At 51.0% G+C, this 12597-nt stretch overlaps 1 protein-coding gene across 7 annotated transcripts in view; it reads right to left on the bottom strand.

The window, feature by feature from the left end:
* Positions 1–12597, bottom strand: part of nkain1 (sodium/potassium transporting ATPase interacting 1) — an 860191-nt gene that overhangs the window by 27346 nt on the left and 820248 nt on the right. For all 7 annotated transcript variants that reach the window (XM_059949383.1, XM_059949380.1, XM_059949382.1 and 4 more), the window contains one exon: positions 8301–8382. In XM_059949383.1, the coding sequence (XP_059805366.1) occupies positions 8301–8382 (82 nt within the window). The remainder of the gene's footprint in view (positions 1–8300; positions 8383–12597) is intronic.

Consider the following 12597-nt stretch of genomic DNA (forward strand, 5'->3'; position numbering starts at 1 on the left):
CACACACACACACACACACTCACACACACACAGACGCACACACTCACACACACACAGACACACACACACACTCACACACACACACAGACACACACACAGATACACACTCACACACACAGACACACTTCTGTAATACACTTATTTCCTCTATTATTATTGTGTATTGTATTGAACTGCTATTGCAAGGGCAACAGATTTCACGACACATGCCGGTGATATTAAACCTGATCCTTATTTTGATTTTGGTGAAATTTCATACAAATCCTCAGTGACAAAAGCCTACTTTGATTTCAAAGGGTTAAAACTAGGAGTTAGTTTTTCCCTGATCGAGAGTGAAGGGATTGCTTTCCTTCAAACAGAGAAAGATAAGAGCAGATTTACTGAGAGCAGCGAGGAGTTCAGGAAGATAAGGGATTTAAACCGAGTGGATAGGGAGAAACTGCCATGGGATCTTGTCACATATCACTGATGCTAAATGCTTTACGTGGAGGCTGTGTGTGAGTGTGTGTGTATGTGTGTGTGTGTGAGTGTGTGTGTCTGTGTGTGTGCGTGTGTGAGTGTGTGTGTGTGCGTGAGTGTGTGCGTGTGTGTGTGAGAGAAACAGAGACTGTGTGTATGGAAGAGACAGACAGACTGTGTGTGAGAGTGTGTCTGGGAGAAAGAGTGACAGAGACTGTGTGTGTGAGGAAGAGAGACAGAGACAGCGTGTGGGAGAGACTGGTGTGTGTGTGTGTATGTCTCATTTTGTGACTCAAATTCAAGTTTATTGCTTTTACAGGCGTACATACACAGGGCATAAATACTGTGGAAATGAGCTTTCTGCAGCAGCAGCAGGGCACGTAACAAGATGAGGTCAAATGTAAGTTAACCTAAACTTGAATTAACATATATTACACTCCACATAATTTCATGAGTTTGAGAACTGGAGGACACGGGTTGAAGGTGTTTGGCAAAGAGTTGGTGACAAATTAATTACTCAACCAGGTACAATTGGAAATCCACAGCCTGAAGGGTTGGAGGAAAATCACTAAAATGAAGTTGTATATTGAATAAAAACATACGAGGTGTTTACATTTTAATGTGCCTTAACCCTAATCTCCACTCTGGCAGTTAGCAGTGCTGCTAATAGCCCAGGTGGTGGGAGGAACAGATACAAGAGGGACAATTGACTGCTTGTAATGTCTCAGCCTTAGGTAATGTTTGAGTTCAAAAGTCAGGAGGTTACGTTGCAACTTTGTAAAACTCCGGTTAGGCCACATCTGGAGTACTGCACACAGTTCTGGTCGCACCGCTATAGGAAGGATGGTTGAGGCTTTGGAGAGGATGCAGAAGAGGTTTACCAGGATTCTGCCTGGTTTAGAGGGCATGTGCTATCACGAGAGGCTGGACAAACTTGGGTTGTTTTCTCCGGAGCGGCAGAGGCTGAGGGGAGATCTGATGGTGGTTTACAAGATCACGAGAGGCACAGATAGAGCGGACAGGGAGTATCTGTTTCCCAGGGCTGAAACGTCTAACACCAGAGGGCATGCATTGACGGTGAGAGGAGTAGGTTCAAGGGGGGTGGGGGGAAAGTGGAGGATGCCTGGAATGTGTGGCCTGGCCTGGTGGTGGAGGCAAATACATCGGAGGCTTTTAAGAGATGTTTGGATAGGCACACGGATGTGAGAAGATGGAGGGATAGGGACATGGGTGTGGGTAGAAGGAATGAGTGCTTGGGTGATTTTGATTTGCTTTGTAGCTGGTACAGCACAACAGTGTGGGCTGAAGGGCCTGTTCCTGGGCTGTACTGCTCTCTGTTCTATATTCTCTGATCACCGGCTGTTCTAAGGGAAATACACCCAGAAGGACATCAAATGCCACTGACAGGTCGTCACCTTGGTGAAAGAGCTACCGACTGGCAGCAGCGCGTGCCGAGGATCGCAGGCGCACACCGCGGTCTGAGCTTCGCGTACTACCGACATGGTTATCATGTGGCTCCGGGTCAGTACTCGCTGAAATTCAGAAGGATGAGGGGAGGGGGGGGGGGGGGTGGATTCTTGTTGAAACCTTTTGGCTGTTGAAAGGCCTAGACAGAGTAGATGTGGAAAGGATGTTTCCCATGGTGGGAGAGTCTAGGACAAGAGGACACAGCCTCGGGGTAGAGGGGCGCCCTTTCAAAACAGAGATGCGGAGAAATTTCTTTAGCCAAAGGGTGGTGAATTTGTGGAACATGTTGCCCTGGGCAGCTGTGGAGGCCAGGTCATTGGGTGTATTTAAGGCAAAGGTTGATAGGTTCCTGATTGGACATGGCATCAAAGGTTACGGGGAGAAGGTTGGAAACTGGGATTGAGGAGGAGATAGAGAAAAAGGATCAGCCATGATTGAACGGCAGAGCAGACTCGATGGGCCAGATGGCCTAATTCTGCTCCTATGTCTTATGGTCTTATGGACATGGAGGGACTGAGTTGGGTGAGAAGCCCCGCAAACACCAGATGGTTGTATTGCCCCGGGGGGGGGGGGGGGCGCATGATGCCGTCATTTTAAAGAAAGTTTTAACACGACCGAATATATTTATCAAACGACACAAAGAATGCAAAAAGGGTTTTCTTGTTGTATATGTATTTTATTATCCTGGGACCAAAAGGTTTAACATTTGAGGAGCATTAGAGGAGGCTCTGAGCTTGTACTAACTGGAGTTTAGAAGAAAGCGGGGTGGGGCTCGGGGGAAATTTCATTGAAACCTACCGAACATTGAAAGAACTAGATAGAGTAGACGTGGAGAGGGCATTTCCAATAGAGGGAGTGTCTAGGACCAGAGGGCACAGCCTCGGAATTCAAGGACGTCCCTTCAGAACAGAGGTGAGGAGGAATTTCTTGAGCCAGAGGGTGGGGAATCTGTGGGAATTCACTGCCATAGATGGTCGTGCAGGCCAAATCACTGGGCATATTTAAAGCGCAGCTTGATAGTTTCGTGATCAGTAAGGGCACCAAAGGTTATGGGGAGAGAGCAGGGGAAGGGGGCGAAGAGGGAATACAAGTTAGTCATAGGACAAATGGCCTATATTCTGCTCCTATGTCTTATAGTCATCATTAAAATTCATTTTTGAAATTAACAATTGTTATCATCTTTAAACTAAGCACGATGACTTCCCTCACACTCGGGGGGAGGCCTTTAAATGCTCCTCTCTTCTCTCATCTCTCTCTCTCTCTCTCTCTCTCTCTCTCTCTCTCTCTCTCTCTCTCTCTCTCCCTCCTCTCTCCCAAAACCTTCCTCCCTCTCTTTCTCTCCCTCCTCTCTCCCTCCCTCTCTCCCTCCCTCTCTCCTTCTCTCCCCCTCTCTCTGTCTCCCTCCCTCCTCTCTCCCTCCCTCTCTCCCTCATTCTCTCTCTCCCCCAAACCCTCCCTCCCTCATTCTCTCTCTCCCCCAAACCCTCCCTTCCACTCTCCCCCCCCTCTCTCTCTCCTTCTCTCCCTCTCTCTCTCCTCACCCACCACCCAGCCTCAGCTGACTGCTTTGGAGAATCGGAGTAACACATTCTGCCCTGGATGCTGCCAGCTGCTTGCCTCGCCTGCATCGATCTGCTGGGACCGAATTTAGCGAGTCTCGGAAGGAGCAGTCATGGCTGGCCCTCAGCACCCTTATAGACTTAAATAAGTGACAGCCATCTCTAGATCAAGGCCTTATTCAGCCGGCCTACAGCCCTGGGGATTCCGTTTCAAACCAGACCTCTTCAGCATCTCATACTAAAGCGTCTAGCGGGCAGGCTAAACTAATTTCTTTATGAAGCACAGTAATTTGTTGTGGCATCACACCAGGACAGGGAGAGCTGAGGGGAGACAGGCCGGGAGAAGAGAGGAGCTTTTAAACAGACACATGCCCTTCAGTCCCTCGTGCCTCTTGCGGGCGGAACAAGTTGGACGCGGGGCCTGTGTTAGGAGGGGAGGATACAGCCGGGTGGGAGAATATGGGACTGAGGGAGTTACAAGGATGGGTGCAAGACTTGAGGTCCTAGGTTGCCGGGTAAGGTCTTTATTCCCTAGAGCGTAGAAGACTGACTGGAGATTTGAAAGAGGTAAACAAAACTATGAAGGGAGTAGGTAGGGTAAATGGAAGCAGGCCACTGCAAATGGAGGAGTATAGAACGAGAGGTTTTCGATTAAGGGTGAAGGGTAAACTATTAAAGGGGAACGTGAGGGGAGAACATCTTCACTGAGAGGGCGGTGAGAGTGTGGAATGACCTGCTAACGGAAGTGGTGGATTTGGGTTCGCTTTCAAAAGTTAAGAGAAATTTGATCAGGTACATGGATGGGAAGGGTATTGAGGAGTCTCCGCTGGGTGCAGGTCGATGGGTCTAGGGAGGTTGGCATTGACTAGGTAGGCCAAAAGGTCTGACTCTGTGCTGTGGTGTTCTTCGACTATGATAATAATTCTATTAATTCCCTCCCCATTTCTACACAATAGATGTAATTTACAGTGGCCAGTTAACCTACCAATCTACATACACTCAAGGGCGCTCAAAGCTGCTGTGAAGGTTGACTCTGTGGTTAAGAAGGCGTACAGTGCATTGGCCTTCATCATCCGTGGGATTGAGTTCAAGAGCCATGAGGTAATGTTGCAGCTATATAGGACCCTGGTCAGACCCCACTTGGAGTCTCAGTTCTGGTCGCCTCACTACAGGAAGGATGTGGAAACCATAGAAAGGGTGCAGCGGAGATTTACAAGGATGTTGCCTGGATTGGGGAGCATGCCTTATGAGAATAGGTTGAGTGAACTCAGCCTTTTCTGCTTGGAGCGACGGAGGATGAGAGGTGACCTGATAGAGGTGTACAAGATGATGAGAGGCATTGATCGTGTGGATAGTCAGAGGCTTTTTCCCAGGGCCGAACATGAGGGGGCACAGTTTTAAGGTGTTAGGAAATAGGTACAGAGGAGATGTCTGAGGTAAGTTTTTTACGTAGAGAGTGGTGAGTGAGTGAAATGGGCTGCTGGCAGCGGTGGTAGAGGCAGAAACGATCAGGTCTTTTAAGAGACTCCTGGATGGATACATGAAGCTTAGAAAATTAGAGGGCTATGGGTAACCCTAGGTAATTTCTAAAGTCAGTACATGTTCAGCACAGCATTGTGGGCTGAAGGGCCTGTATTGTGCTGCAGGTTTTCTATGTTTCTGTGAGTTGGGGTGGAGGGTGGGTGTGAGGGAGGTTGTCACCCTTCGTTCAAGGACAATAAGACCTCAGTAATTCAGCAGATTTGATAGGTTCTGAGGGAGGTCAGTCCCCTAATGTTAGTTCTGAAAGTTAGTGCTCCTCCATCTTCGGCTCAGTGCCCCCTTAGTGTGAGCCCTTACACTCCCTCAGCCTCTTCTCATGTTGAGGGACGAGGACAAATATGAGGGAACACTTGCAAAACAAAGCCTTAAACAGTGACAACAAGAAATTACTGAGGCTGGAAACTGGATGGAAAATCCAACAGCAGGTAGCAGAGACAGCCCAGTCCATCACGGAAAAAGCTCTTCCCTCCACTGAGCACATGAAGCATGGTCGCAGGCCAGCAGAGTCCATCATCAGGGACCCCCACCACCCAGGTCACGTTCTCTTCTCACTGTTGCCATCAGGAAGAAGATACAGGAGCCTCAGAACCCTCATCACCAGGTTCAGGGACAGTTACTACCCCTCAACCATCAGGCTCTTGAGCCAAAGGGGATAACTTCACTCAACTTCACTCGCCTCTTCAGGGAACTGTTCCCTCAACCTATGGACTCACTTTCAAGGACTCTTCAGCTCATGATCACGATATTTATTGCTTATTTATTTATTGCTATTACTCGTTTTGTTTTAGATTTGCACAGTTTATTGTCTTCCGCACACTGATTGAATGCCCTAGTTGGTGTGGTCTTTTATATATTCTGTAGATATTCTATAGATTTTTTGGGTATTCCCTCAAGAAAATGAATCTCAGGGTTGCAAATACGTACTTAGATAATAAATTTACTTTGAACTTTGAAAGAACAAAATGCAGGAAGAACTCAGCAGGTCAGACAGCATCTGTGGAGGGAAATGGACTTGACAGTCGGGTTCCAGAGCCTTCACATCGACTGATGAAGTGTCACAGCCCCAAGTGCTGACTGTCCATTTCCCTCCACTGGTGTGCCCTGACTCACTGAGGTTTTACCCACAGTTTGCTTTAAGTCCTGAAAGTTGCATTGTGACTTTAATCCAGAGATCACCGGATTGGGATTTATCTGATTCCACACAAAGGTCGCGTCTGCTCCGCCATTCAATCATGGCCGATCCTTTCTTTCTCCTCTCCTCGACCCCATTCCCCGGCCTTCTCTCCTTTAATGCCATGTCCACTCAAGAACCTATCAACTTCGGCCAGGTCGGCATTGATTGGACAGGCAGGGATTGATTGGACATGGCATCAAAGGTTATGGGGAGAAGGCCGGGAACTGGGGTTCACGAGGAGAAAGAACAAAGGATCAGCCATGATTGAACGGTGCAGCAGACTCGATGGGCCGGATGGCCTAATTCTGCTCCTATGTCTTACAGTCTTTAATCATAGATTTGTTACACTCATCCCGCTACCAGCTCTTTGTCCAATTCCCTTAAACTATCCATGGTAGGGAAAATGTAAGGAGACAGAACATTGTTAAGGACAAGATCCTTAACCTTGCTGAGGAGAGAGATCATGGGCAACACGCAGAAAACGCCGGCCAGGCAGCATCTATGGAGAGGAGTGAACAGTCGACCTTTCAGGCTGACACCCTTCCTCAGGACGGGAAAGGAAGCGGGGAGGTCAGACTGAGAAGGTGGGGGTGGAGAAGAGGTGGAGGAAGCACAAGGTGGCAGCTGATGGGTGAAACTGGGAGATGGGGAGGGTGAAGTAAAGAGCTGGGCAGCTGACAGGTGAAAAGAGATAAAGGGCTGGAGAAGGGGGAACCTGATAGGAGAGGGCAGAAGACCATGGAAGAAAGGGGGGGGGGGCGGAAGGAGCACCAGAGGGAGGTGATGGGCAGGTAAGGTGAGAGAGGGAAAAGGGGATGGGGAATGGTGAAGGGGGGAGGCATTACTGGAAGTTCAAGAAATCAATTTTCACACCATCAGGTTGGAGGCTACCCAGACGGAATGTAAGGTGCTGTTCCTCCAACCTGAGTGTGGCTTCATCATGACAGTAGAGTGAACCTGTGGTCCAAGTTCACAGCTCCTTGAAAGTGATCGCTTGGGTGGTTAAAAAAACTCATGGAATGCTCGCCTTTATTAGTCAAGGCATTGAGTTCAAAAGTCAAGAGGTTAGGCTGCAACTTAATAAAACTCTGGTTAGGCCGCATCTGGAATATTGCGTACAGTTCTGGTCGCCCCACTATAGGAAGGTTGTTGAGGCTTTGGAGAGGGTGTGGAAGAGGTTTACCTGGACGCTGCCTGGTTTAGAGGGCACGAGAGGCTGGATAAACTTGGGTTGCTTTCTCTGGAGCAGTGGAGGCCAAGGGGAGATCTGATAGAGGCTTCTAAGCTTATGAGAGACATCGATAGAGTAGACCAGGGGTATCTGTTTCCCAGGGTTCCCGCAGCCAAGGGCAAACAAGAGAAAATCGGCAGATGCTGGAAATCCCAGCAACACACACAAAATGCTGGAGGAACTCGGCAGGCCAGGCAGCATCTGTGGGAAAAAGTACAGTCAACCCTGCCGAAGGGTCTCGGGCCAGAAGTGTTGACTGTATGTTTGTTTCCAGAGGCGCTGCCTGACCTGCTGAGCTCTTCCAGCGTTTTGTGTGTTGTTGCCACAACCGATGATCTCACTTTAAGGAATCTTTTTCTTATGGTCTCGTTATTTATTGCTATTGACTTATATCTGCATTTGCTGCCTTCCGCACTCTGCCCGACCTTTCAGTGATCCTGTTATAGTTACTATTCCACAGGTTTGCTGACTACGCCCGCAGGAGAGTGGTTCTCAGGGTTGTATGTGGTGACATACCTGTACTTAGATAAGAAAATTTGAACGCGTGGATCCAGTTCCTTAGTGGTACTGTTCTAATCAACCATGGAGATGTTAGCAGAATACTTACAAACACTACTCTTGTACTTAAAATATCCACAGCTCCCCCTGGCTCTGAGCTTTCCTCGTTCCCCTAAGAATACCAATTAACAACTGCCTTCACAGCAGAGGGAGCGATAAAATTAAAGACATTTCTCCCAGACAGGCATTAAAGATAAAAAAAAAGGGATTATTATCCTGGACAACATTCCCCCAGAGGGTCCGCACCAGACTTAAACAAATGAAGGGGGGGGGGGGTGTGGGGTTCTTTCTCACTGAGTGAAGCACTTACGTGTACAGAGGCTGCAGCTGTAAATGAGAGGTCTTCTGAGGGGCTTGGTACCCGTAGGAATCAAATCCCGCGATGAAGTCAACTGCAAACAGAGAGAGACGATCATGGTCCTTTCAAAGGAGAGTATTTGATCATTTCCAAGAGGATAAATACAAGACAGAACTTTATCCCCTGCGATAGACACTACAGCAGTTCGGCTGCATGACTCCATCCGTGTAACATGACTGCGCTAACGTATAATTTCAAAAGTGTGCCCATTTGCTTGTTATTACCCATTGGATGAATGCAGCGGTTAAACTTCTGCCTTGATTCCCTTTCTCAGTTACTTTTGCAGTTGTTTACACTCTTGTACCAGCATCCACCATAAAAAATGCTGAAAATGTCAAATATAAAATATATTAACTCTGCACTAGACCAGCGAAGTAAAGAAATGCAGCATGGCCTGGGGGCAGCACGGTTTTGTAGCATAACGATTTACAGCACCAACTTTAAGATAATGTTGAGCTGGTGGGGCCTGTGCCTGGGAGCGATTCCCGCTACTGCCCGTAAGGAGTTTGTGCGCTCTCCCCATGACCGTGCGGGTTTCCACTGGCGCTCTGGTTTCCTCCAAGACATACAGGTTAGAGTAAATAACTTGTGGGTCTGCAATGTCAGCACTCCTCCGAGAGGACCGCAACCTTGTCATTGGGCTCGGAGGCTCGCGTGCCTCTGTGACCCGGAGAGCTACGTTGGCCGGAGTCAGGGCTTTGCGCTGTTGGTAGGGTCACCCATGCCAACAGGTCAAAGGGTAGAGGCCAGACTAAGACCGGTCCACCGGTCCTCCAGGCTCGGGGTTAACAGCCCTGACGGGTCAAACAAAACTGTTACGGAGAGCGCGGTGAAGAATCTTCCCATGTCTGCGAGCTCCTGAATCTCGGGCCGGAGCTCACCCCGCTGACAGCGGTGCAGGTCGGGGGGGGGGGGGGGGGAGGCCCTGGGTGCCACCAGAGATGGAGGACATCTGTCGCTGCCCTAAATGCCAGCGGCGTAGCGGGCAGTAGGTTAGTACGTTGGCAGGTGAAGCATGGCGACACCAGCGGCCTGCCCAACCCCCACCCCCCCCCAGCACAGCCTCAGACAGTGTTGGTCATTGACACGATGTACTTGTGACGAATAGAGCTTACCTTTAATCTCTTTGATCCTCCTTGTGCTGCACTTAAACATTGCCCAAAATGTCAACAGAGCAAAAGATATTAAACCTGTGCTGCGCTCTAAACCTGTTACGTAGAACAGGTGGTAGAGATAAGAACATAAGAAACAGGAGCAGGAGTCGGCCATCTGGCCCGTCGAGCCTGCTCCGCCATTCAACGAGATCATGGCTGATCTGACCATGGACTCATCTCCACCTACCTGCCTTTTCCCCGTTAACCTTAATTCCCTGCAACGTTGCTGTCGCCAGCAGCAAAGCCACAAACCGTGCATTAGCTCACCTCTGGTCCCACGCTGGCCTCCTCTGCCGCCTCAGATCCCACTGAGCAGTGAATCGCCGAGCACTTCTAGCCCGTGCTGAGCTGCTGTCCTGCCGAGTCCCACCGCCCCACCCCCGGACCACAGACTTCCAAACCTCTCCCGTCCAAGCACTTCTCTTAAGTGTCGCAGGCAAACCCACGTCCACTGGCAGCTCGTTCCACCCTCGGAATGAAGAAGTTCCCCTTCAGGTTCTCCTCCAAGGTTTCACCTTTCACCCTTAACACATGACCTCCAGTCGTAGTCTCATCCAAAGTCAGTGGAAAAAGCCTGCTTGCATTCTATACCCCTCGTAATTTTGTATACCTCTATCACATCTCCCCTCATTCAGGACTAAAGGCCTAATCTATTCAACCTTCCCCTATAACTGAAGTCCTGACAATATCCTTGTACATTTTCTCTGTACTCTTTCAATCTGATCGATACCTTTCCTGCAGGTCGGTGGCCGAAACTGTACAGAGGAAGCAGGTCATGCTCAGTCCCAGGGTCATGAAGAGGAAGCAGGTCGTGCTCAGTCCCAGGGTCGTGCTCAGTCCCAGGGTCGTGCTCAGTCCCAGGGTCATGCAGAGGAAGCAGGTCGTGCTCAGTCCCAGGGTCGTGCTCAGTCCCAGGGTCGTGCTCAGTCCCAGGGTCATGCAGAGGAAGCAGGTCGTGCTCAGTCCCAGGGTCATGCAGAGGAAGCAGGTCATGCTCAGTCCCAGGGTCGTGCTCAGTCCCAGGGTCATGCAGAGGAAGCAGGTCGTGCTCAGTCCCAGGGTCATGCAGAGGAAGCAGGTCATGCTCAGTCCCAGGGTCGTGCTCAGTCCCAGGGTCATGCTCAGTCCCAGGGTCGTGCTCAGTCCCAGGGTCATGCAGAGGAAGCAGGTCATGCTCAGTCCCAGGGTTGTGCTCAGTCCCAGGGTCGTGCTCAGTCCCAGGGTCATGCAGAGGAAGCAGGTCATGCTCAGTCCCAGGGTCATGCAGAGGAAGCAGGTCATGCTCAGTCCCAGGGTCATGCTCAGTCCCAGGGTCGTGCAGAGGAAGCAGGTCATGCTCAGTCCCAGGGTCATGCAGAGGAAGCAGGTCATGCTCAGTCCCAGGGTCATGCAGAGGAAGCAGGTCATGCTCAGTCCCAGGGTCGTGCTCAGTCCCAGGGTCATGCAGAGGAAGCAGGTCATGCTCAGTCCCAGGGTCGTGCTCAGTCCCAGGGTCATGCAGAGGAAGCAGGTCATGCTCAGTCCCAGGGTCATGCAGAGGAAGCAGGTCATGCTCAGTCCCAGGGTTGTGCTCAGTCCCAGGGTCATGCTCAGTCCCAGGGTCGTGCTCAGTCCCAGGGTCGTGCTCAGTCCCAGGGTCATGCAGAGGAAGCAGGTCATGCTCAGTCCCAGGGTCGTGCTCAGTCCCAGGGTCATGCTCAGTCCCAGGGTTGTGCTCAGTCCCAGGGTCATGCAGAGGAAGCAGGTCATGCTCAGTCATGCAGAGGAAGCAGGTCGTGCTCAGTCCCAGGGTCATGCTCAGTCCCAGGGTCGTGCTCAGTCCCAGGGTCATGCTCAGTCCCAGGGTCGTGCTCAGTCCCAGGGTCATGCTCAGTCCCAGGGTCATGCTCAGTCCCAGGGTCATGCTCAGTCCCAGGGTCATGCAGAGGAAGCAGGTCGTGCTCAGTCCCAGGGTCGTGCTCAGTCCCAGGGTTGTGCTCAGTCCCAGGGTCATGCAGAGAAGCAGGTCATGCTCAGTCCCAGGGTTGTGCTCAGTCCCAGGGTCATGCAGAGGAAGCAGGTCATGCTCAGTCCCAGGGTCATGCAGAGGAAGCAGGTCATGCTCAGTCCCAGGGTCATGCAGAGGAAGCAGGTCATGCTCAGTCCCAGGGTCGTGCTCAGTCCCAGGGTCATGCTCAGTCCCAGGGTCGTGCTCAGTCCCAGGGTCATGCAGAGGAAGCAGGTCATGCTCAGTCCCAGGGTCATGCAGAGGAAGCAGGTCATGCTCAGTCCCAGGGTTGTGCTCAGTCCCAGGGTCATGCAGAGGAAGCAGGTCATGCTCAGTCCCAGGGTCATGCAGAGGAAGCAGGTCGTGCTCAGTCCCAGGGTCATGCAGAGGAAGCAGGTCATGCTCAGTCCCAGGGTCGTGCTCAGTCCCAGGGTCATGCAGAGGAAGCAGGTCATGCTCAGTCCCAGGGTCGTGCTCAGTCCCAGGGTCATGCAGAGGAAGCAGGTCATGCTCAGTCCCAGGGTCATGCTCAGTCCCAGGGTCGTGCTCAGTCCCAGGGTCGTGCAGAGGAAGCAGGTCGTGCTCAGTCCCAGGGTCGTGCTCAGTCCCAGGGTCATGCTCAGTCCCAGGGTTGTGCTCAGTCCCAGGGTCATGCAGAGGAAGCAGGTCATGCTCAGTCCCAGGGTCATGCAGAGGAAGCAGGTCATGCTCAGTCCCAGGGTCATGCAGAGGAAGCAGGTCATGCTCAGTCCCAGGGTCATGCTCAGTCCCAGGGTCATGCTCAGTCCCAGGGTCATGCAGAGGAAGCAGGTCATGCTCAGTCCCAGGGTCGTGCTCAGTCCCAGGGTCATGCAGAGGAAGCAGGTCATGCTCAGTCCCAGGGTAGTCCCTGAGAAGAATTCTCTCAGCACAGAGGGAGCCCTTAAAGCATCTTGCCACCAGTCAGACTCGCTCCGCAATTGCACCGACCATCTCACCGTTGGCCATGAAGGGATTAAACTATGGAAGAAAACATCTAACAGGAATGAGGTAAGGACAGCGGAAATAGACAAATCAGATGTCTTTGGATTTTGTGTTGTTTTGGATTTCCAGCATCTGCAGACTTTCG

This window comes from Hypanus sabinus, chromosome 24, assembly GCF_030144855.1.
Source record: "Hypanus sabinus isolate sHypSab1 chromosome 24, sHypSab1.hap1, whole genome shotgun sequence".
In the NCBI taxonomy this organism is placed as follows: Eukaryota; Metazoa; Chordata; class Chondrichthyes; order Myliobatiformes; family Dasyatidae; genus Hypanus; species Hypanus sabinus.